General features: G+C 44.5%; 1 protein-coding gene across 4 annotated transcripts in view; it reads left to right on the top strand.

Annotated features, from left to right (window-relative positions):
* Positions 1-26242, top strand: part of Cacna1d (calcium voltage-gated channel subunit alpha1 D) — a 316079-nt gene that overhangs the window by 203263 nt on the left and 86574 nt on the right. For 2 of the 4 annotated variants that reach the window (XM_048801133.1, XM_015494418.2), the window contains exons 9-11: positions 8670-8839; positions 24343-24430; positions 24704-24763. In XM_048801133.1, coding sequence (XP_048657090.1) covers positions 8670-8839; positions 24343-24430; positions 24704-24763 — 318 coding nt within the window. The remainder of the gene's footprint in view (positions 1-8669; positions 8840-24342; positions 24431-24703; positions 24764-26242) is intronic. The other 2 variants (XM_015494421.2, XM_015494419.2) reach the window with 1 other exon arrangement.

Below are 26242 nucleotides of genomic sequence, written 5' to 3'. Positions count from 1 at the left end.
AATCAAGATGATTTTAGTTATTCATTTATTTGAGGGGCATTTGAGAAATAAAACTCTACGGAGCAAACTGCATGTCATCCTTTTGCATTTGTTGCACTTTGATTTGCGTGCAACAGCGCAATGCAGACTAAGTGCTCTCTGATAGCATTGCCTGAGTTAGGGGTTCCAGAGCTCTGCATGTCAGGGCCCATAAGTCCTGATAACATCAGGGTTTGGAGGTTGAGTCTCTGTAAAGCTTGGGCCATGTGCCCAGGCCTAGGGTCTCCATCTGCTCTCCTGGAAGGGAGGGAGTCTCTCTGGAGTGGTCACTTCTGAGGAGGAGTGACAGAGAGCAGTTGGGGGATGAGTAGAAAGTGTGTGGAAGCTTTTCTGTATCCCCAAGTTGGTATTGTGGACGAAAATCAAGAATGTGGAAAATAAGGGGGTGCTTTCTGCCCTGCTTCTCCCCCCACCCCCCGCTTCTGAGCAGTGAGTGTCCACTTATACATCTTTTCCCTTTGGACCAGGAAGACATGAAGTCAGCAGGCCCATGGAAAGGGTGCTTGTTTTGGCACCTATCGGTAGCCCAGTTGTACTGTTGACTGGGCATATGATGTGGGACTAGTACCTTGTTGCATCTCAGTGTTGGCCTTTGTGTGATGGACATGAAAAGCCTTGGACTGCTTGTCCCACACTGAGATGATAAAGATGCTTTGAAGACTCTCATATAAATCTAAATGAGGTTCACTTCTGATATTATTAGAGGGGACATGGCATAGACTCAGGCTCTCCTGCCGAAACCCATGTCATTTCCCGCAGCTGTGCAGCCTCCAATTCTGCCCAAGCTGCTGTTGGTTATCAGCTGGGATGCAGGGCTGGTGCAGTTATGGGTGAAGGACTGCCTAAGGGGCCATGGCTCAGGCTGCTCTGGTTTTAGAGGCTTTTGCTGGTTCTGTTGTGTTCATCTTTCCCACTTAACAGGTTTTACACAGGGCCATGTGAGTGTCAGGGTTGGGGTGTACCGTGTGCTATAGTCAGTACCCCTTCATAGCCGTTTCTCCTGAATGCAATCCGTCTTTAGGCTTCTTAAGTGTTGATGCCACCAGATTTCATCTGCCAGATCTAAGAGGTGCCAGATTGCTATTCAGGGAAAGGAGCAAAAGGGAAGAAGGGACCACTTCACAGCAGGCAGTCTGAGTCACGGGGGAGGTAAGAGATGAGAGCCACCCTGCAGCTGAACACAGCAGAGGGTAGTCTGTTGGAGTGCTCACTGGCATGGGCAGAGGGGATACCTGTGGCTTGGCAAAGACAGACCAGAGCATCCTGCACTGTAGCTTCTCTATCAGTCCATCTCTACCAAAGGTCCCCATCTTCACCCTCTGGGGAGGTTGCTGCAGCCTAAAGTAGCTAACTCATCTTTGAAAAGTCTGAACTGTTAAAATTGACCTCTTGACATTTAAATTTCTCTCGGCCATCCAGCCTGCCCTGTCATTCCTTTCTGAACATGTAGTCAAGGAACGTTCCCATGATAGATGGAGCCTTACTTGGCCTGGGAGGGAAGGTTCACACTGAGATGACAACACTGGTGTGCCAGACCTAGGGGGCTGGCATGAAAAAGGCAGAGGTGACAGTGACCATAGACTGGGGGTGGTTGGGTCAGCAGTGACAAGCCTCATAGGTGCTTTTCCAGATCATGGTGTAACAAAATGGGGATTTTATGAAAACTCTTATTTTTTTAACCATATTTTATAGGTGTTAAATATAGCCCATCACCAGTGTTTTCTGAACACTTTTTGACCTCTCCACCACCATTTTAGCCTTCTTTTGACCTTGTCATCATACATCACATGTATAAAACCAAGCTGGTCGTGACGCTCTCCTTTCCAACTTTGCAGTTCCCCATTGCCTACAAGGAAGTGATCCAGGCTCCTTGTTTTGTATTTAAGGCCCTTCCCAGGCCAATTCTAACCTATTTTTGGTTCTCGCCCCCACTCCCATACATCTGCCTTCTTCTTCCATTGTCCCTGTCCTATGTGTCCTTGTTAAGGTACTTAGGGGAATTCAGCAGCTAGATGGGCTTGTGTACCTGACCTCTCTGAATCTGTTTCCGTACACTGTGGGTGGTAGCATTCCTTCCCTCCCATTTCTCAGTGAGGATGGGTGAAGGCTCTGAGCTGGACTCTGTATGAAGGCAACATTGCATTGTAGGAGAGGGCTTGACTATATCCCAGGAAACAATGTTCTGGTGATTCAGTGGTGAGCAGAACCCCTTTGTGATACTGTCTTGGAAGTCAGGATCGGGCCCTTGTTCCCCCAGTGTTGAAGATTAAACACCGGAAAACACTGAAGCAAGCATAGAAAGCAAGTTTTATTAGTGAGAGAGAGACTTCACCTGGAGAGAAGTGGACCCAGGGCCGGGTATCTGTGGGAGGGTATGTGTCCTTCCCCTTTCTATATCACAGATTTCCTTTCTTTTTTCTTTCTTTTTTTTTTTTTTTAAAGATAGAGTGAGAGAGGGAGGGAGGGAGAGAGAGAGAGAGAATTTTTAATATTTATTTTTTAGTTCTCGGCGGACACAACATCTTTGTTTGTATGTGGTGCTGAGGATCGAACCCGGGCCGCACGCATGCCAGGCGAGCGCGCTACCGCTTGAGCCACATCCCCAGCCCCCACAGATTTCCTTTCTTCCTCCTACCACCTCTTTGTATCCTGCCTTGGTGCCCAAAAGGTGAGAAAAGAACCCAACAAAAGTGCTAATTAGCAACTTTTTTGTATTGAGAGGACCGATTCCCTGGAGGTGTTAGCAACTGGTTGAGAAGCGGAAGTGCTCTGGAGGTGTTAGCCTCCCATTTCCTTCTTTAATAATTAGCCCCAATCTTCTGGACCCTTTCATTCATCATCTACACTGACTACCTGTCATTTGCCCATGTCTCATTTGGATAGGGTAGCTATGTGAGTCTTGAGCTGGATCTTGAAAGGTGAGCTGGAATTCCAAGATGGGATAAGGCTGGTACATGGACTTCTGCAGATGGAAGTGTGGGGGAATTGAGACAAGCCGCCAAAGGACAAGATGTACCTTGAAAAGATGGGGACTAAAGCTAGAATAGCAGCAGGCAAAAAGCTGGAAGGCATTTGTCCTTGATTCTTGAAGGACATGATAAAGAGCCAGGAGGCATTTTGAGCAGGACACCACCAAGATGAAGACCAGGTCTGCAGCAAGTTTTCTGGATCAGAGAGGGAGGCACAACCTGACCAAACACTGTCACAGCTGCCTCAGTGGGTGAGGTGCATGCCGACTGGCCTGTGGAAGACACTGAGTAATTGTCCTGTTGAGCTGTCAGGGAGATTCCTTACTGAGTGACTGCTTCTTAAAAATAACATGAAAAGGAAGATTTCCAAACCACTTAGAGACAAGAAATCTACTACACGAGGCCTGAATTGATAAGGAGAATGGCGGGCTGGAGGTGGAGGCTGCACCAGAGGGCATGTCTGGACTTAGGCACTCTGTTTTGTGTTTCTGGATGATCCCAGCAATCATGGTTGCTCTGTCCTGCAGGATCATATTCTCAGCCTCTTGAGGAGTAGTGCCCATTTTGTTGTTTGTCTTTGTTTTTTTGTACACACTCTTCCTCCATGCCTGTTTGAACTGGCTACTATGGGGAAGACAGAGTCATTGAAAGAAATATAATAAGAAATGAACTACATTGTACATTCCCGCAGGGAGCTTCCAGTCTAGCTGGTAAGCCAAAATGGATGTATAGGACCATACATTTGCAGTTGATTAGTACAGTTACATTTTGTAAACATAAATGTTTTTCTCTTTGGAAATAATTTCAAACATACAGAAAAGTCACAAAAATAAAAATAATGTAGAGAAAAATCCTTATACCTACTATTCTAATTCACCTATTATCTCATATATGTTTTCATTCATAATTTTATCTCATTTGCTTTTTTATTTACTATCTATATGGGGTACAGACAGGTTTTTGAGAAATATTTTATAATTCATTGCTATTCTTAGTTATTTTAGTGCTCAGGTTTTCTTAGGTTTGGCAGTAGAGTTACTCCCTGAGCTCCTGGCCTCTAACCAGCATGTTTTTGTTTTTGAGCACTTGCTATTCTTCATCTGGTATCTACCTGGCCCAGTCCTGGAATCAGCCATTTTTTTTTCCAAAGACCCCTGGTTCCTTTTAATGAGAAATGTCATGAGGGACCAAGTATGCTCCTATCTGCTGGAGTTGCTTTGTCTCTAGGTGCTTTCAACAGAGAGAACTAGGGCATATGAATTTCTTTACTTGTACACATACTCCTATTGATTCATATGCTCGTGTATCAATATCTTGTTAAAAATCAGATATTGGGCCTTACAACAAATATTTATAAACCCTGAGTTCCATTCCAGTCCACCCCTCAGATTTCTAGGCTTCCTCCATTCTGTGTTTCTCTGTCTCCTTTCCACAGTGAGAATTCTGGTTCTCAGCAACATTACAACATTAACACATTTACTCATCTGTTAAATCCTGTCATACCTCTAAAATAGTTTCAGATTGTCTCATCCCTATCACTACCAAAGACAAAGAACAAAGCAAAACAACAACTTAAAAGAGCTCAGCATTTGTTTTTCTCCTTGCACCAGTCCTGCCCAAGACAGTGTGCCAAAGTTTGTAAGCCACTAGAATTAGTTTTGTCTTTCCCCTTCAGGACAGTTATGGTATTTATTTGAAATACTGTCAGATTCATTTTTTTTCAATCCACTTTCAGTTTATGGGTATTTTCTCTCCATCTCATCCTTATTGATAAAGGACGAGAAATATAAGAAACTAATTTGAAGAACATAAACATATTCCAGAAGTCAAAACCACAGAAAAGGATACACTTAGGAGTATTCCTCCATCCTTTATTCCGTCTACCCTATTGGTCCTTGCCTCTTGTTTTCTGCTTCATCCGACAGATATACACTACAGAATATGTGTTTCTTATTTTCCCTTCTTTCATGCCCTTTTCAAAAGGGCAGCATACAGTTTGCACATTTTTGTCCAAGCACTGATGTGAATTTTTCTCAGCTGGACACACCAGAACCAGACCCATTGTGATCCAGGATAAGTAGGCTCCTAGCATGAACAGTTTTTGGAATTTTGAATCACTTGCAAAAATCTAATCATTTCTGCTAATCCTTGTTAAATGTTTGCAGTAGTGATGGTTATTGAACCTCTTAGTCATGAACTTCTTTAGAAGATGATGAAATTCTATGCAAAACAGAGTGCCTTTTTTTCATCATCCACTGAGGTTGATGTAAGATGAAGTAGACTTGAGGCGAGAACAGAAAGTTTATTATGGTGGAAATGAGTTGCTTGCAACAGAACAGAAAGTGGTGCATTATTGATATGTGTATTCTGGCTCATCAGTCACTGTGAGCCCCAGGATCCCATGCATCCTTCTAAGCATCTCCCAATTCTGGGAGGATCATGGTAGCTGAGAACCCATTCAAAGCTGTTCCTAGTTTTCCCCTTTGGTATTTGAGAAGAGTCTCCCAGTTACCTTTTCAATTTCTCTTAGGCCCCGATTTAACAACTAAATATTATTCATTTGAACTTCACATTTTTACCTACCATGCTTTGTGTATTTTGAAGTATCATCTTACTGAATAGATCTTACCTAACCTTGGTGGAACAATAGAACAGGTATTATTGTGTCTCTATTTCAGCTCAAAAAATAAAAGCTCAGAGAATCTAGACCTTCACACTCAGAGCCATAAGTGGTCTAAGATGGCCAAGGGACACCTAGGTTTATCACACAAATCCCACTTCTCTACCCTGCCTTGTAGGCAACAGATTGATGCCATATGGACCTCAGTTCTGTCTAAATCAGTAACCCGTTACCTACCTTCTAGGTATTGGGCTATTCAGAACTGTCTGAAATCAGGTGAGAGGATCTATATAAACAGCTTTGTTAAATGAACTTTCATACGGTTTTGATTTATTTTTTAATTTTTTGGTACTTAAAATTGAACCCAGGGATTCTTTACCATTAAGCTACATCCTCATACATTTTTTTTTTTTGAGATGACATCTAAGTTGCTGAGAGCCTCTTTAAGTTGCTGAAGCTGTCCTTGAACTTGCAACCTTCCTACCTCAGCCACCCAAGTTGCTGGAATTATAGGCATGTGCCCATCATTTAAATAAATGGGCCATAAACCAGGACTTAGAACAGTTTTTTTGTGTGTGTTTATTTTTTATTGATTTTTTTTTTAAAAAAATAAATGACAGTGGAATGCATTATAGCTCTTATTACACATATAGAGCACACGTTTTCATATCTCTGGTTGTATATAAAGTATGTTCACACCAATTTGTGTCTTGATACATGACTTTGGATAACGATGTCCATCACATTCCACCATCATTACTAACCCCCTGCCCCCTCCCTTCCCCTCCCACCCATCTGCCCTATCTAGAGTTCGTCTATTCAATTTTTATTCTCAGGAATTTTAGTAGCTAGTAGGGTTTTACTCATGTTCACTTAACAGCCTAGAATATGCAACAGTGATGCAGCTTATTAGAGAAGGATTTTTATAGTTCTAATATAAACAAGTACATAAAATATGACAGCGAAGCAAAATTTCATTTTATAAAGTCTTCAAGCCTTACAGGGTAATTCTTCCACTATCTTTGTCATTTTTTCCAAGAATTCAGATCAGCTGTGAATCCAAAATAAGAATACCCTACTTGTATATATAATCCTCCCCATTTAGTATACTAAGTCCAGAATCAAAACATGAAAAAGATTTGTGCTGGGATACTTTTTGATAAATGACAGAATTGAGGGCATACCTGCTCTTCACAATGAATTTCTTAAATTCTTAAAACAGATTATATAATGAATTGTCCTGTGGACACATGATATTCCCAGTCTTCCTGCTGTTGCCTCAGGATGTGAGTTTGGCTTGAATATGACATTTTGAATTTCAGAGTCTTTGGGTGAGCTCAGCCAGAGCCGAGTTATGCATTTCATATATCTTGAGAAGCCCAGGAAGTCTAGAAACCCCAGACCATTCTCTGGTGTATAGTTTGTGTGAGCAATAAGACATTGCCCTCCAAATATCTTCCTTTTTGAGATGAAAAGATGTCCTCTCTGGGATGGAGTGCCTTTGGGTGGGGAGGTCAGAGTACAATCTGCTCACCTTCTCAGCCCCTGCCTGGTGCCAGCCATCTGTGAGCTGACTGCAGGATGCCCACAGCCTTGCTTTCTTCCTCACTGCCCAGAGGGTAGAGTGGAGATGGAGCAGCCCTACCAGGGCCAGGGATAGGTTCGGAGGTCCAAATGGTGGGGTGAGTGGGATCCTTTCTCATTGTGGGGAGAGGGTGTTACCTTGGCGAAGATTCTAGTTTCTTATCTGAAGTATGTGTGTCACTGGGTGTTCAAGTGTCTGTTCAGCCTCTTGAGGAATTAGTGTTTGAGGCAAGGGTATGGAGAGAGAGAGAGAGAGAATAGGGGTTTAGCTTAATGAAAGCAAGTCACGTTCCCTTTTGTCACTTAGCAAGTCCCTGAAACGGAAATGTGCCGACTTTGAATTGGAAGGCAAGTGGGTAGGAAGGCGGCAGTAACTGTGTCAGAATCTTGGGATCTGTGTGCAGAAACTTGGGATCTGTGTGCAGAAACCTCACCTGCTCTCCTAGCAGCTTTTTAACTGTAAATACAATTAAATTCCATTAACTTACATATTTTGGCGCCTGTAACAACTCACGGTTGGAAATGCAGATGATTCCTTGTTTATAAAAAATTGGTAATTGTCCACCTTGCTCTGACTTGCCTGAGCAAGTGTGGAGTTTTATGTACATATGTAGATACAGGGTTTCAGATACAGAAGGCAGAGTAAACAGCAAACACTTGGAACATTGGCACACCTGCCAAAGACTTTCCAGGTCGGGTGTTCCCATAAATGGGCAACAAATTGTATTACCTCTTCGACTCCTATGGGGAAAACTTTTAGGGAAAGATTATGGTGAGAATCAGGGGTTAAGAATAAATAGTGCTTTACTAGTACTTGAGTTCCTGCCTGGGAATGGAGAACTAGGCTGCGAGTTGGGTCTGCCTGGAACCCTGTTCACTGTTCTGGCCTGAAGCTGCAGGTGGTAGGGATGGGAGCCTCCTGTGGTTTGTGGGGAAGGGCTGCTTCCCTGGCAGGGCTCTTGATTGGGATAGAGGGTCAGCACACATTATAAATGCAAAGTTTTGTCCAAAAATATTGAAGAAGCCTAAACCAGGTACTGTCTTTGGCCTCAGCTTGGCCTACTGGGGTCCCTTCTCTTTGAAGTGCAATGCCAGGTATCAGGAGGCTGTGGGGAAGGAGGTCATCTCTGAGGTGAGGCCCCTGGTGGGGAGTGTCAGAGGTCTGCCATAACAGCACATGGTGCTTCTGGCCTGGGTTCCTTAGGATCACTGTCATCCTGAATAACAAATGATGCATGTGTGTCGGTGTGGTCTCTGCTACTCTGACCCTCACAGTCTTGCTTAGGGAGACACTGTCTTCTGTCCTGTACACGTGTGTGGCTCCATTGCTGTGCTCATGTGGCTGTGCTCAGCACTGTGTGTCCTGCCACAAGGCCATTGTGCAGCGGGGCAGACAGCTCATGACGTAGGTCCCCAAGGATGTCCTGACGGGTGCTTGTTCTCTTTGGCTCCCTCAGAGAATTCTCAAAGGAAAGAGAGAAGGCTAAAGCGCGGGGAGATTTCCAGAAACTCCGGGAGAAACAGCAACTGGAGGAGGATCTCAAGGGCTACTTGGATTGGATCACCCAGGCAGAAGACATCGATCCTGAGAATGAAGAGGAGGGTGGAGAGGAAGGCAAACGAAATAGTAGGTGTTGCCTTTCTTGCTCCCGGCCGGACCAACCTGACGTGCCCTTCAGTCACCCGCAGCAGGCCCTCCCTGCCTCTGACCTGTCTGCACGTGGGATGGTCTCCTCCCAGCCATGCTGTCCCCTCTGCCTGCACAAATCATAGAGGGAAGAAATGTGTTTGTGTCAGCTTTGGGTTTCTGCCTGAGTTTGGGGTTTAGATGTGTATTTAGTAAGGTGGCTTTGTAGTTGAAGAGGATCAAACACTTATTCTATGGGCCTCAGAAATTTCGTGAGTCCATTTCTGCATGGGCATGGATCAGGGTCTGCACTGAACATGGCTTTTCTCGCCTGAGAGTGAGCAGTATCACTGGACAAGGATTTGAAGAGCAGGGTACCCCTTGACTCTCATGTTACCTGGAGTGGCTCCCCACCTGTACTATCTGTACAAAGCTGAATGCTGACATCGGGCAGTTCATTGTGCCAGGCAGTTGTTAAAAGGCCTGTTTCACAGTCCACCTGCCTGGAATCCCACACTGAGACACTAGGTGCTCTGAAGTGATTTCTACAGGATGCAAGGCCCGATAGCCAGTCAACCACTGGAATTAATTGCCATTGTCAACCACAGTGTCTCCTTTGCTATACACTTTTCTCACAGACATGCTCTTGCTCTTCCATTTGTGCTCTGGTGAAGGTAAAAATTGAAATCCAACAGTGGTTTGACTACACTGCTTGTGATTTGTTTCAAATCCAGAGTAGTTGAAAGTAAGGACTGAGAACACATTTCAAAGGTACATGTCCATTGAGAGGCATAGGAAACTGAGTTCAGTTCTACCTTTTGTAAAAGATGCTAAGATGCTACTGAGATGAGCCTCTTGGGGTCGTAGTTTGTTCCCTTTCTAGAAAGGGAAGGCCTGCTTACAAATAAATGCAGTGGAAGGAGCCAGAGCCCCAGGGTACTCAAGGAGACAGATGTACTGCAGGAACTAGGAGGAGGATCTAACATAGGGCCGGAACATTTGACCCAGGCCTTGAAGGATGGATCGATCTGAGGAATGACTGTTCAGTACTGACTCAAGGGAACAACAAAAGGTGAGCAGCAGCCAGGCTCAGGGAGGGTGGGATGGGCTCTTGGGCTAGAGCACAGAGGGTATGAAGGTCAGGGTGAGCCAGTGGGAAGAGTAGGAGAGGCAGATTTGTGCATCTTCTGTAGGCAGCAGCACGTGGATACCCTGGCTGAAAGGACTCTTGACTGAGATAGCCTTTATGCTTCTTCTAGTCTGGGACTCTGTGAGTCTATGCTCTCAGAGAGGGTTTGGTATTATCCTGGGTTCCTACTACTGACTAAAACCTATGTGCTGACTGGGGGGTTAGTAGAGTGCAGGTCACCTTCTCTGCTCACCTCTCTGCATCTATTCAGATGCAGGAAGAAGCCAGGGCTTCAGTCCTTGAGGATTAGGAAATGGCTTCCAGGAGACCGGGAGGATTTATAGAGCTGATTGTGTTTGTTGAATACCAGATTAGAGTGGATAAATGAACATTTGAGTTCCAAATTCAGTGATGTGTCTACTAGGTGATTAGATATAGAAGAGTGTGGGCATATCTTCAGCACAGTTCTCTGTGAGTTACTGAGCCAAATTGAACCCTGTGGCCCTTGTACCTGCAGTATTGCTGGCAACAAGCTGTCCAGGCGAAGCCTGGGGATGCCTACTCGGCCTTCTCTTCATTTATAGACTGTGGCTTGGATCCTGATGTGGGGAGGCCCAGCAGCCACCTGCTTCATCCACCCCAGAGAAAGTGCTGTCCCTCTTCTCTGAAGAGCACCTTTCTTTGCTAGTTTAGGTATATCCCATAGGGAGCCAAGTGAGGCCATCCCAGGTGCTGATGCCTGTCATCTCTTTATTGCTCCCTAGAACTAGCGATCTAGATTTTAGTGCAGTTAATGTCAGTTGTGGTGGAGTCATTTTCATGGTCAGTGTCTTGATCTGTTTTCTGAGGTCTTGTCTTCTGGTAGTCCTGAGGGTTCACAATTTTATCTGAGCCAAGTATTTCCTGCCACTGTCTGTAAAGAACCTACCTATGGGATGACCAAACCAATGCCTTTGCCTTTCAGAGAAGTTACCATTGGAGGGAAGATAGAGAAGGCAGTGACTTATTACAGTACTAAGGGTAGAAGTTGTCACCATAATCAAGGAGCAGCAGCAGTCTGCTGTACAAATCCAGAAGGCTCAGTGATGCTGGCTGGCATGAGTGGGTGGGTGGGTGGAAATGCAGGGAAGAGGTAGCATCCTCACTGAGCCCTGAGGGATGTACATCCTTTAGCTGTAGAAGGTGAGGTGGAGTGGGGTAGGGGCGGTTCAAGCTAAGGAAATGAGACAAAGAAGGCGTGGAAAATAACAAATATTCAAAGCCCTTCAGTGCATTACTTTGTTTCTTTCATTGATAGTATTACTAAGTCCTTGGAAAGTTGCAGATCTTCAGAATTAACCAGAACTGGGTCTTACAAGCCCATGAAGCTTCAATGTGTCTGCAGAACATCAGAACTATGGTTTCTGCTGTGCACAGTGATGTGTGACTCAAAACAATTAGCTTAATGTTTGATCTAGAATTGCAAATATTTCTTTGGCGCACCCTTGTTCTTTGGTGAGCTCTCTTTCCCAGGTGCTGGGGTTTCCTGCAGAGTGAGGCTCATGGTGTGTGATGCTTTCCCGAGTTGTCAGTTTGCCAGAGCCTCGGTAATGAGGGTTTGAAATGCACAAATCCTAGGCTGAGGGAAGCGTGTTGAGATCTAACTGACTTGAGGGCACCACGTCTCCTGATGAGGAAGAAGGGGAGCCTCCCTGATTATAGAACTCATTACCTCAGGATTTCTGAGGAAGTCAGTGCTGGTGGGGTTTCCCTGGGGCCCCCCAGGCTTGCCAGCTGCTTTCTTTCTATCACAGCCAGAAAAACACAGGGGGCAAGGGTTAGTTTTGGCCCTAACCCTTGCGTATACCTGGTCCCTGGCTATCAGGCAATAGAAACAAGGGTGTTTTGGTGTCAGCACCCTCCTTAGGTGTGTGAGATCCACCCTCATGTGTCATGCTCCCCAGTCTTGCTCCTGTGTTATCTCTGGGAAGAGGGACAGTACACTGCCTGGGCTTCCTGACTTCCTGCTGGTTTAAGATGTTGCTTTGGCTGACGGTCTTTTTCAACTGGGTCTTAGATATGAGTTGGGCAGTTTCCTCCCAGATATTTTGAGGAATTCTGTGACAGTGTGAGAAGAAGCCTTCCTGGTAGCTGAGCCTCAGCCTAGCTGAGCAAAGGAGTCACTCACAACAGATAACTGTGCACTTATAAGAGGCAAAGACTTGGGCTGCAAGGCATTTTAAGGCCCTTTCTCTGGAACTGGCTGAGTTTTATGACATGGGATTTGGACTTCAGTGATAGGAAAATTACCCAACATCTTGGAGTGCCATTTTCTTGGTTGCAAGGAGCTAAAGATATCTACCCAAAGCACCATTAAGAGAATTCGATGTTCAGTAACAAGCAGGTGTTGAAATAACTGTGGCCGAACTTGCTGCTGCTCTTGTCATCAGACTTGAGGAAAGTTTGGCCTAGCTGAATATTCTTGAAGATTCTACTAGACCTCTAAGCAACCTTAGGGTGAGGACCCTTTTAAGGACCTGCTGCTCCAAACTTTTCTTCAGAAGCTATACGGTTCTGAAGTATTGAGAGAACACAAACCTACTGACTTGGTCACTTCTGAGATATGGTAGCACAGCTTTCTGGCTCTTGAAATCCATTCCCAGTTTTTCAGTGCTTACTATCAGGGAACAGATAGTCAAATTGAGTACTCAGAGAAGTGCTTGCATTATCTCCTCCCTGTTCTGCTCAATGTCACTTGCTGCATCTGTGGTGTCCATCTCTGGCCGTATATTACGATCACCTGGGGGAGCTGGAGCCTTCCTGGTGCCACATTTCACCCTAGGCCTCTGCTTCATTCTGGGACAGGAGTCAGGGGTGGCTCTTGTATTTTAAGCTCCCTGGAGGGTTGCATGTGTAGCTTAGACTGGGAACTCCTCTGTCATGAATGTATCAGTGACTGACTATCCCACAGACCCAAGGACTTACTTGAGAGGAAAAGAGAGGCAATTAGGTCCTTAACTGAGCTTTCTGATGACTCTAGTGACAAGGAGCTCTATTTTATGCATTCTTGGACTATTAAAAATGCCAATTCTGTAAATTTGCTATTAAGAGAGCTAGTGCTACACAATTAATTGAGTGGACAAAAATTCCCTTGGAAATTGGTTCCTGAGTATTTGGGGAATTTTCAAGGATAATTTATTTAACTTTTTGCTGAGCTTCAAGTTTCTTAAGAAACTCTGCCAAATCACACAGTGATTTTTTAGATGTACGCAGCTGCTTCTGAGTTAACAATGGAGTTTTTCTAGGGCCATTAAAATCTGGAAGCCTCAAATTCTATTTTAAACTCTTCTCATTTTCAGTGATTAGTCTTTAAAAAAAAGCATTAAAATAATGAAATCATTTTAAAGAGCTCATTCTAAAATTCTAACACCACCCCCCGCAACACCTCCCCCAACAACATATTGTAAGAACATTAACAATACTTGATGTCCAAAGAAAGGATGGGATACCTGAAGCTCTCACTGCCCACAAGGCGTGCCTGTTCATCTGCTGCTTTCTCTATGGTCCTAGAGGCTCTGAGTGTGTCCCCTGCTGCCGCCCACTGGCATCTGCCAGTCCCAGGACTTGGTACAAAGTGGCCCTAGTTGCCTGCCTTTTGCCTGTTGGTACCCAGATACCTTTTCCTACAGTGTGTTCTTCATTTGTGGGTATGAGACCTAGGGATGGCAAGCTCTTTGCAAGCACAAGGAATAGCAGTTTCCTAGTCCTTTTTTAAAAGATTGTGTTTAAAATTTTTGATTCATAAAACTGCTTTTGTCACAAATGATCTAAGGACTCAAGTCCAGAATTGAAAATACTGAACGCAAACAGTGGCAGAGAAACATGTGATAAACATATATCCAAGTTGGTCACCTGCCCTCACTGGTGAGGAAGCCAACAGTGGGACTTGGAAGACTGACCGAGGAGGACCCGGCAGCCGGACACTGTTTCCACTAGCTGGTGTTGGGCATGGCCTTCTGCCCTGGCACACCATCTCCACTGAGGTGGTATAAAGTAGTAATGATTTATAAAGGCACCTCCTCTTCTTCCATTGCCTTAAGCCTTGTGGGAGCTGGTGGGAGGTGAGCTTAGGGCTCATGGTCCCACCTGGAGAGGTGGAGGAGCTGCTCTCCAGCCAGGTGTGTGGAGTCCCCGTGGAGTCAAGGTTGCTTTTGTTTATTTTTAACGTTTTAATTACTAAAGTAATATTTTTCCCCCTGAAAAGAACTCATATAATAGCAATGCATATTAAGTAATAAAATTCTTTCTTCCTTCTCCTTGGAGGGAGCCAGGCTTAGCAGTCGGGGGCCTCTTCTTTCACACATGGCTTTCTGCACATAAGAAGGTAGGAATTGGCATAGACTCTATGCCGACAGTTTTGGCCACAAGATGCCAAGCACAGGTCTTTTTCCCTGAATTGTGTTCCATAGACATCTTTCCATGTTTTTAAAGCAAGATTTTGGCTAATTTCCAATTAATTGCCATTATAAGAATTGAACATTATAAGAACTATGTATTCAACAGCATGTGACTTCTACTTTATGCAGTGATCAGAGTTGCCGTTTGGAGTTTATTTGTGTGATGGTCTGATTAATGTCTCTCAGTCACAAGACCCTGGACTCCATGGGGGCAGGTGTAAGGTGTGTCTCAGCTCTCCATTGTGTGGCTGGCATCAAGCATAACATTTGTCACACATATGAGCACTGTTATTTGTTGCAGGAAAGGGCGTGGAATAATAACTATCATTTACCAGGTGCTTCCTATGTGTCAGATACTGTTTGAAGGGTCACGGGCGCAGGATTCTTATTTCTCACCCAACTCTGAGATAGGAACTTTACAGATGAGGAAACTAAAGCACCAAGAAGTTAAGTAGCTCTATAAGGACACATGGCTGTCAAGTGGCTGAGCTGGGGTTTGAACCCAAATTCAGGCACAGTCTACATGCTATTAACTCCCATGTGCGCATGCTCCTGTGCATATACACTCATACCTATGTTCTTGTGGGATGTGGGTTAGGAGAAAGGGTTTTTTTTAGTGAGGATGCCCATTTTAGAAGTGTGCTCTGCCTACCAGTAGTGTATGCCTGTCTCCCTTCACCCTTACTGGCTCCTGGTGTCCAGAATTATCTCTATAGTTTCCCTCCCTGGAGCACATGGCCTCTACTTTAAAGATTGGACAATTTGGTGTGCTCATGGAAGAAACAATTGGAAGAGTTTAGAGATCTCAGAATCATTTTTCTTGGGATCTAGTAGCCATAGGAGAGTTGTAGGAGAAATGATAATTATAGAGTTGGCCACAGCTTGCGAAAGTCAAACATTTTGCTCGTGTTACCTTATCTACCATTTGCTTTTTAAAACAGCCTCATTAAATATAAGATGTCAAACTGCTATTAATATTTTACAGGTGAGGAAACTAAGGATTAGCAAAATTAGCAGGCAGTAAGTGGGAGGTCTGGGATTAGACCTAGGCTGTCAGAATCTAGCACCCACCTTTTTCATTTCCATCTGTCCCATTCCCCATAGCAAGGCTTAGTTGGAATTCTACTGCTGCCCAGTACTCAGGTTACCGACCTTCCCTTGAAGTGTCCCTTCCCTAATGGTCTTCTTAGATAGGAGACCAAACATGAGAAGCCTTTGTCTAAAATGGGTTTTTTTTTGTGTGTGTATTTAGAATAGGTTCTTAAAGACAAGTGTTTGTATAGTAACTATAGCAGGTACACTGCCCCTGTCCCTTCAGGTCCTGAACTATAGATTTCTGTGTAGGAGGAGGGAGGTGTCAGGTGCGCATCAGAGGCCCGTGTCTCTTGTGAGGCCGCCCCTGGGCTGGCGTGGGACTGGCTGCATGCCCCTTGTTTGCATTGCTCCTGCTGCCCTCTGCTGTATGGTAATGAAATTGCCTGTGTTCAACCTGAAGGGGTCACAGTGGCCGACTTGCTAAAAGAGGATAAGAAGAAAAGGAAGTTTTGCTGCTTTCGCCAACGCAGGGCTAAAGATCACGGTAAATTACTGAGATTGAGCTGTCCAACATCTCTGGTACCTTTTCCCTGCACATAGGCATTGTGTGAACTGCATGTGCCTTGCGGTGTGTTTGGCAGATGCCTATATTGTAATTGCTTGATTTCTTTGAAACTTGGTCATTTCATTTTCTTCTTGTCTTTCCTTAAAATGTGTGTCCTGACCAAGATGGCATTGAAGTTTTCTTTCTATTTGAACTATATCTTATAAAGAAGCAGCTGAATGAACTCAGAAAATTTGATTTCTCATGAATATACTTAGACTGGAAGACAGATTTTTCAAACACTTTTCCACAAATAATGTCTTAAAGTTTAAACTGTTTAGAAATTCCAATAATATTATTTGATTGATTTTGTTTTTCCAGGCTGCATATTTCAAGTGGCTTCTTGGTCTTCTAATCTCTGACTGTTTTACCCAGGACCATGCTAAAATAGTGGTGGCAGCTTCAAGAGTGAAGTTAAAAATAGATGCAAAGATTTTTGGGTACTTGCCTTTGCAAGTGAGAATAGGTTTGTGTGCAAAACAACTACATTTCAGGCAATGTCCTAAAACAGTGTTGACCATACCCCTCATCAGAAACCCTGGGCTGAACAGTCAGGACCATCACTATGCAGGCATTTATGCCAGCAGCTGGCTCCCTGCCCTGCTCTGCCCAGGTCACCACTATGGTTGGACAGCGGTGCAAAGCTTTACCTGAGCAACTGGCAATTGCAATCAAGAGCTTCCACTTGGGACCCTGGTTGGAAAGAAGAATGCTTGAGAAGATTCAGACTGCAGGGGCACAAAGCCAGCTGCTTGGGGAACAGAAGGACACGTTACACTGGTTTTTTTTTGTGTGTGTGTGTGTGTTTGTGTGTATGTGTGTGTGTATTAGTCTCTGCCACCTGTGGAACTGCTGAGCTCAGAGATTAAGGGAAGTGGACTGGAATAACCCATGGATTGTGTCATAAGGGCTATGTTAGAGTCCTAGTCTCTTCAGAAGGCCTGAAAGAGGAAGGGGATGAAGGAATTGTCAGAAGGCATTCAAGGCATTTTGGCCCTGAGAGGAGGAGGAGGAGGAGGAACTTCGATTGGGGCAGAACAGTGAGTTAAGGGTGGCCATGGGACTGGCTATCTCTGCTGTAGTGTTTTCATGGGGCATCTGTACAGGAGGCAGGCTTGCTGTAGTTCCTGAGGGGCTCTGTAAGGAAGATTGGCTTTAACTAAGCAGGAGATACTGTCTTGGACTTAAGGAAAATGTCTTTAAAGACTAACTTAGAATATAGCCCTGGGTTGGTTACCAAAAAAATGAGATGAGTGGTTCCTGTTCCCAGAAGAGAAGAAACCAGTCCTTGGGCTCACCCTCCCGAGGGAAGGCTTAAATTAGATCTTGTGACTTTTTAAGGATTCCTGTAGCATCTCTATTAGTTTCCTGAGATCTTCAGGGAGAGGAAGCAGACTAATATTTTCAGGAAACTAACTGTATTTTGGGTGGGGACAGACTTCTACTGATTGGACCCTGATCCTGCTGGTAACAATGGAGCAGGGACCCTCGAATGGCTGTTGTGCTGCCCTGGTTACTGTCATGCAAAAAGAGTTTTTGTCTAGATACAATTCTTGATTTAGACATGGAAACCTTGGTCTGGCCTTGACCCACTTTCTCCAAGAGTCTGACTGCCTTTAGCAATGAAAGTCTGTTACTCTATGTCAGCTGTGTGTCACCACCAGCCTCTGAAAATACCTTCAGGGGATATCTGAGTCCATGTTACATTATGGTACCATTCATGCTTGTCATGAAAATAAGATGAAAACGTAAGATCTTGGCCTCAAATTCTGCCTCCTGAGAAGACAACCCAAACTTGCCACCACTCAGTTATCCAGTCTCACCCTTTATCTGAAGGGAAAGTTAGGCTTTAGGAGGAAATGCTAAAAGAAATCCCTTAGTGTGCAAGACAGCCTGTCTTGCAGGGGAGAACAGATGAGTGGGGCTCAGAAGCTCAGGACATCGGTGACTGAGGCTTCTGCTGTGGCAGGTTCCAAAAGGAGGCTAGGAAGCCCTGGGCTCAGTTTGTCATGTGACAAGCCTTCCCACTGGGCTGCCAAGACTAGAGGCTCCCCGGCCTCATGGGCAGGACAGAGTCCTCTGGGAGCTGCTCCTTTCTGTGCTGTGCTCCATTCCCTGGGGCATTTGGCTGGAGGGGACTTGGAGTCTGTTTTTCCTGGGCAGGTTGCAGGACTCCTGCTCCCCTCCTGAGGGTAATGGGCAGTGGCTTCACAGTACTTCTTGTCTCTTTGTGCCTTGTTGTTTTGCAGAGCTGAGGGAATACAAGAGAAACCCCCAGTTGCTGGTAGCAACACCAGACAACTCATGGGTACTTCTGCTTTCAAGTAATTTTATAGCAGAGATTCTGTGTTAATTTCTGGTGAGTGATTAGGCCTCATTAGGGTATGGAAAGACCTCCTGAAGCCCCCCTCCTATTCCCAGTCACCAGCAAGGGTCAGACCCTCCAAGAGAAGTACACCAGGGCTATATGAGTCTGGGGAAGCTGCAAGTCCTTTTCTCTAACACACTCCAGGGAACTACAGAGGTAGACAGATCTTAGAGCTGATATTGTCTTGCAGCTCATTCTACAGATAGGTAACTAAGCACAGGTGAAAAGGCACTTTCCCTCTGTCACCTGACAACACACTCCAAGCTTTCTTGATATCTCTTCTAGAGTCTTTGACCTCATTAGCCAGCATCATAGAAGGAAGTTGGTCTGAAAATTTGATATTCCTGTTAATGGTGAATATCGTTTTGAGGCTGCATGCTTGGATCCAAACAGTCTCAAAGTCTCAGTCAGTCTCTCTCTCTCTCTCTGTGTGTGTGTGTGTGTGTGTGTGCGCGCGCGCGTGCGCGCGTGCGCGCATGCACAAGGATTTGCTTTCTGAATTCACAAGCCAGGAAGATTTGGTTGAGAGGTGGAGAAATCTCTGTACACTGGTGAAAATGTTGTTATGCTAGCCTGAGAATGTATTTCCCTGTGACAGTGCACACAATGACATCCAGGCCCAGCATATGATTTTAGAGACACATGTAACCCACAGCTACAGAGTGCTTCAAGAGGAACCTGGCCCCAGCTGCTCATGCCACATAGACCTTGAGAACATGCCTACAGTCTAGGATGTACTGGCTGCTGTCTGGCACCAGCTCCTCACCCACAGCAGCCCCTAGGATCCTCCTCAGTGTGCCCACACTCTAAGCCTCAGGGTGTACCCTGGAACTCTGTCCAGGATCCCAAGGCTTAGAACAGATTACAGAGCACAGTCTTCCCCAGACTTTCAGCAAGCAAATAGCAGTGCATGCCAGCACCCCGTTACAGATGTCAGGCTTGTCCTAATGCTTGGTTCACCCAGAGTCACTGAAAAGAGTTTTTTAGTTTATAGAAAGAAAAAAAACTTCCCCAACACTGCTCTCAAGTTCCCTGGAGGACTTGCAGCTTCCCCCGACTCATATGGCCCTGGTGTACTTCTCTTGGAGAGCCTGACCATTGTTGGTGACTGGGAATAGGAGGGGGGCTTGAGGCCTAACCAGAAATTAACACAGAATCTCTGCTGGAGAGGGCATAATATTCATCTCCATGGGACAGTCATAATGCTTTTGCAACTAGTACAAGAGCATCTGTTTCAGGAATTTGCCTGTGGGTTTATTTATATGTATTTTTATAATTCTATGTTTTGATTTGCATAAACTCCTAATAATCACCAATATAGCTTGCTATTTGTACGTCCCTAGTCTCTGGGATGTTCTCTTGGATAGAAATCAGGAAGTGTCTCTCAGAACTAAGCTAGCTATGTGTCCTGAGGCAATTTGGTCAATTCCGTAGTCTGTGAAACCACAGAGCTCATCTCCTGTGCTCTCAGAAGCCCCTTGCAGCATGAACAACAGTCTGTGATTCTTTCCTCCCTATTTTTAAATATGCAAATGAAATCCTGTTGGGGTGAAATGAAGCAAAACTCATGTTAGTTTATTAATGTTAAAAAACGAATGCCCAGTACAAGTGAAGGGTAAAGTGTTTTAATGTACAAACAAGGTCTTTGGTTTACCACTGGGCCTGATTTATTCAATACTTCACAAATGGAACTTCCCTGTCTGTTCTGTGTTAGGAATCCAGAGGCTGGAGCCAATCATAAGACTGCCAGGGCCCCAGTCCAAGCTTGGTTCCTCCGTCCAAATTGAGGCACCAGATCAAAGCTCTGGTTCCAGAACCAAATGAGGTAGCACTACCCATGGGCTCCTCTTTCCCCTTCCACTCCTCCTCTAACTCTGACAACAACATTCTGGAATAGATTTATTTATTATATGCCCCTGGCTCTGTAGGTGTGAAATAATTATAACAGGAGAAGTTGCTGTTCCTACAACAGGCTGAGTTAGACAATGACTCATTTTAAGACAAAATATGTAAACCAAGAGTGGTGGCCAAAGCTGATTCAGATGGAAAAATGTTTGTATTAGATGCTCCTGTGCAGTGATGGCCGTGGTCAGAGTGGTCACTTTGCTTGCAGGGAGCTCCAAGAGAGCTTTTCTGAGATGATCATCTGAGTGAACACTTGTGATTACTCAGTGCTGGGGACCTGGTTCTCGTCATGCCTCCCCCCATTCAGTTATGCCTACAGTCCATGAGATAGGTACTCTCTGATTTATAAATGAGGAAATGGAGGCTCAGAAATCAAGCCACAAATGTGGGGTTAAACTTAGATATGGCCAATTTGTGCGCCTGCTGTCAAGCCCCTTTCTCTCTGTACCCGAGGACAGAATCTGCTTGGAGAGTGGGAGGACTCTCCTCACCCTGAGTGCAGCCTGGACAACTCACAGCCTCACTGTGTTGTGTTTGGAGAGTCAGGGGTTACTTATTCTCTTCACTCAGTCTGGAGACCAGATAGAAAGTTTCATAGGCTAGTAATTGGCATACAGCCAGAAATGCAAAATGAACCTCCATCCCGCTTCCCAAAGGCGGTAAAAAAATTATCTGTTTCAATTAGATCATTTGAAAAATGAAGCTTAGGGATCAAACACAATGATGATGGCCATATCAATGTGAGCCACAGCCCCAGAGGGTGAAAAACGCCCGAGGATTTAGTCTGCTTAGATATTTACCCACTGGGAAATAATGACTCATGTTCCAGTGTGATTGATATCAGAACCAGGAGATACCGAACAGAGATGGAAATAATCCTTTAGAGTATGGAGATAGCATCATACTTTATAGACGGGAAACTGAAGCCTGAAGAGAGGCAGGATGCCACGAGGGAGGCAGGCAGACCCAGAGCCTGTCATTCCCTGCCAGTGTATTGTGCTGCCCTCAACCTCCGGGTCCCCTTAGTCATTGAAATAACCACTTTTCACAAAGAGCTGACTCCTGGTTGGATATGAAAAGGGTCTCCTGCTGGGATTTTCTTCAGAGACAGAGCAACATTGTCAGAGAAAAGGACAACTGCCAGCCAGCTTCATGTACTTTACAGTCCTCTGATCCTCTGTAGAAGTCAGAGCATGAAACAGTCCTGGGGAGGGAAGTCTGGGAGCTGTGTGTGTGGTGTTTGTAGTAATGAAGTTTTGTTCAAGAGTTTTCTATGATTGGATGGTGAGATTCTTCGATTTTCTCCTTTCTGTTTCTTTTTTTTCCTCCTCCTCCCCATGGAGTAGTGAAAGAGTGAATCAAAGGTTTGTAGTTAGTTTCTTTCAACTTAAGGAAGGAGAGTACCAGCAGTATAATACGAGTCTATAAATCTGTTCATTTGGCTTTTGCTTCTGAATCCTGTGCCTAAAAGTGCCTGGACAGGGCCATTAAGGTTTCCACAGAGGCAAGTTCAGTATCTTGGGTGCTCACAAAAGGAAAGAGACCAGGGATCTCCTTTGGGACCCTCAGAAGACTGCTGCTCAGACCTCTGGGTCTTTGAATCAGATCCCACTTCATCCTTGTATTTCACTTTTTAACATTTCTTGCCAGAATCGAGTCAGCACTATGCAGCCTCATGGGCAGAGTAGTTGACCCTGTTTCTTCCCCTCACTTCCAGTTTTTGCGGATGAAGTTTCAGGCATCCTTATTAAGTCATCTGCCCAAAGGGGGAAGGCTTTCCTATTGACATTGTAAGGTCTATTAAAAAAAAAAAAAAAAAAAACTTTTCCTATTTATATCCATTTAATTTCTTTCTTCTGTCTAATTGCTCTGGCTAGAGTTTCAAGAACTATGTTGGAAAGAAGTGGTGAAAGAGGGCATCCCTGTCTAGTTCCAGTTTTTTGAGGGGATGCTTTCAATTTTTCTCCATTTAGAATGATGTTGTCTGTGGGTTTAGCATAGATAGATTTTACAATGTTGAGGTATGTTCCTACTATCTCTGGTTTTTCTATTGGTGAGGATGTGGGAGAAAGGGTACACTCATGCATTGCTGGCGGGACTGCAAATTGGTGCAACCACACTTAGAAAAAAGCAGTTTTCTAAGGAGATACCTCAGAAAACTTAGAATAGAATCACCATTTGACCCAGTTATCCTACTCCTCAGCATATACTCAAAGGACTTAAAATCAGCATACTGTAGTGAAGGAGCCACATCAATGTTTACAGCAGCTCAATTCACAACAGTCAAGCTATGGAACCAACCTAGGTGCTCTTCAACAGATGAATGGATAAATAAAATGTGGTATTTATACACAATGGAATGTTACTCAGCCATAAAGAAGAATGAAATTATGGTATTTGCCAGTAAATGGATGTAATTGGAGACTATAATGCTTAGTGAAATAAGTCAATTCCAAAAAACTGAAGGCCATATGTTCTCTGTACTATGGGGATGCTAACACATAATGGCAGAATGTTGTGAGAGAGAGGAATCACTGGATTAGACAAAAGGGAATGGAGGGTAATGGGAATAGGAAAAATAGTAGAATAAATAGGACATAGCTTTCCTATGTTTATAAATGAATACACGACCAGTGTAACTCCACACCATGTACAACCACAAGAATGGGAAATTATACTCCATGTATGTATAACATGTCAAAATACATTCTACTATCATGTATAACTAAAAATAACTACAAAAAAAACCTGTCACTTCAATGTAGAACTCTGCATTAGGGGGGAAAAAAGTACACGTGTTTGGGAAATTCTCCTATGTTTTGATCTTTGGCAACTCCTTTCATATGCTGTGTTAGTCATTCTTTACTCCAGAACTTGTTGTGGAGACCCCCCCAGGGAGCTCTTTTCACAGTTAATGGAAATCTGTTGGGAGGCTGCCCCTCCCTACCTCTCCTCCAGCTGGGTTTAGTTCTCTGTGTCCCCACACTTCCTTTACTGCCTTGGCTCCAGCATGTGCTTGTGATGTCTGTAGAGTTGAATCAAGTGGATGAGAAAAGATGCCCATGTGCCAGCTGGTGGCTGAGGTGGGGAAGGGAATCCCTGGACCTCCGGACAATAGTGGGTGCATTTCCACATTTCTGCCACTTTTTAGAAGCCTGCCATGGAAAAGATAGGCTTATGGGGCTTAGAGACCTCAGTGACACTGAAATCAAAGTCTGCTTTGCTCACTGTTTGGCAAAACACCTCTCCTTCCCCTTCATCTAGCTCCAGGTTCTCCTTGGTATTCTAGTGCCAACTTATTTGGAGAGAACCTTCTGCATACTGACTTCACAAGTTTAGCAGAACTTCGATAGCAGATCAATTACGAAGTAGAGCTCTTTTTTTTTTTTTTTTAAATATTTGCCGTTGAACCTAGCTATGCTTTACTACCGAGCTACATCCCCAGCCCTTTGTTATTTGAGACAGGCTCTTCTTAAGTTGCCCAGGTTGAACTTGCCTCAGCCTCAGTAGATGCATGCACCATTGCACCTGGCTGAGCTCTCAACTTTTAAAGAAGATTTTGTGTGTGGTTCCTTCACGCCTTTTCCATCCTTAATAGCTCTTCACCTTCAGCATGTTGAGAATAATTTATTTATGAAGTATTAGGTTTAATCACAAATGTTCTATGGTACTCCTGTTGGGCCAGGAGAGATGTATCAATAACCGAGATGTCAGGATGGCTTTGCAGTGTGATCTGGAGATCAGGCGAGTAAGCTGGTGTCAGGTCCCTCCCAGCCTGGGAAGAACTCATTTTGGCCTTTGTTTCCTTTCTTGGCAAGACTGTGGGTTGACAGAGTGGCCTCTTAGACTCTTGAAAGCACAGGCTCTGTGCAGTGGACAGGCCCAGCCTTCAGCACTGCCTTTGCTGGCCAAGCCTAAAAGGGCCCTTCTTGCTCTCCTCTCCAGTTCCTGAGGGTTTGCCTTTGGCCTGCTCCCAGCAGCACAGCATCCCCAGTGCACTGTCTAAGCCTCTTCTTCTCCCCACAGCCAGCATGCCCACCAGTGAGACCGAATCCGTGAACACCGAGAATGTAAGTGGTGAAGGCGAGACCCAGGGCTGCTGTGGAAGTCTCTGGTGAGTGTGGAGGCTGCTCTCCCTCCTAGCCCTCATGGATCTTAAAGAAGCTAATGTTGAGGAGCACCCCAGATTGCAGTGGAGTCCCAGGGCCATGGCCTTAGGTACAGGAGGGCGGTGGGCTCCCTCTGGCCCCTCAGCGCCCTTCCTCTTGTGCCAGGTCCACTGGGGTGCCCAGCAGTCCACAGTCCTCTTCCTAAGTAAGAAGCAGTTCCTGCTGAGGTGGAGCTGGGGACTGTGCCAGTTAACCCGGCCACCTGCTGTGTTCATTAGGTGCTGGTGGAAAAGAAGAGGCACAGCCAAGACGGGGCCCTCTGGGTGCCGGCGGTGGGGGTAAAGGCTGAATTCTCCTTCCCATTGGGTTTGGCATCTGTGCTTTGGAGGAAGAGCTTGAATGGCAGTTGCTGACTAGAAAGTGCCACCTTTTAAAAATTTTTCTTCATGCATGGGGCCTTCCCAACCTCATGCCTAGTGACCAGATGAGGAAACCCTGCTCTCCTCTGCTGGTGGCACCTGTTTTGGGAAGCCTGCACCACCCTCTCCTAACCATGGAGGAAGCCATCCCATAACACCCACTGGCTTCCTTCTAGATGATTTGGGCTGCAGCAGCAGGAAGGGTGGGGTCTGGCATTGCGGAATGGGCCAAGAACTACCTGCTTTGGGGAACCCTGTGCTGTTTTGTCTTGTTTGCTTCCTGTTAGTGTCCTTTAGGTCTTGTCTATAAGAGAACTTAGTCTTGTTCTTGGCAGAGTTTCATGAAAATGATGTTATGGCAGTGTATGCAACGGTTCATGAAGTGATTTTTTTTTTTTTTTTTTGGCCTCTGTTCTGCTCTGCCCTCCCNTTTTTTTTTTTTTTTTTTTTTTTTTTTTTTTTTTTTTTAATAATTGCATTTTCCACACTATCATTTATTTAATGCAAAACTTAAAAGACAAAAAGAAAGTAGAATTTGTGACTATCATTTTAAAAACAATTATCTCCTACAGCCTTTAAATCATTGTTTTTGGGACAATTTCCCATGTATATATAGAAAAGGCAAAGATTTCTTAAGATGTAATAATGTAGGATCTATAACAGGAAAATTTGATACATTGGTCCTCATAAATATTAAAACTTCTGCTTCTGTGAGCGTGTATGTGGAGCTGGGGATTGAACTTAGAGACACTCTTCCACTGAGGTACATTCCAAGGCCTTTTTAAAACATTTTTGAGACAGGGTGTAGCTAAGTTACTGAGGCTGGCCCAGAACTTGTGATCCTCCTGAGTTGCTGGATTACGGGCATATGCCACTGTGCCTGGCCCAAAACTTCTACCTTTATTGTTTTCTTAATAAATAAAGACAAACTGAAAACTTGGATAAAAATGTTTGCAAAACATATGCAAATCATATATGATAAATCTGTACATAAATGATTAATGTAAAGATAATAAGCAATAGTGTCCATAACAAGAAAACAACTCAATAAAAAATGGCAGAAAGTTTTATTGGCGTGTCACCAAAAAGAGATGTGGATGAAATGTCCATCAATCATTGGAAAAAAGGAATATTAAAATCACAATTAGAGACCACTACATGTATGTAAGAGTGGGTCAGATTTAAATGTCTAACAATACCACATTCTGACAAGGATGCTGATTGATGGGTATTTCTGTATAATATTGGTGGTCATGTTGAATGACAGCTCTTTCTCTCTCTCTTTTTAATGACAGCCTGGGGTTACAGTTCAGTGGTAGAGTGCTGTCTAACATGTACAAAGCCCTGGTTTCAATTACCAGTATATGCCCACCCCCCCCAAATTCAATGTGATTTAGT

Source organism: Marmota marmota, unplaced genomic scaffold, assembly GCF_001458135.2.
Source record: "Marmota marmota marmota unplaced genomic scaffold, marMar, whole genome shotgun sequence".
Taxonomy (NCBI): Eukaryota; Metazoa; Chordata; class Mammalia; order Rodentia; family Sciuridae; genus Marmota; species Marmota marmota.
The sequence above is the reverse complement of the archived record's forward strand: the minus strand, read 5'-3'. Positions and strand labels throughout refer to the sequence as shown.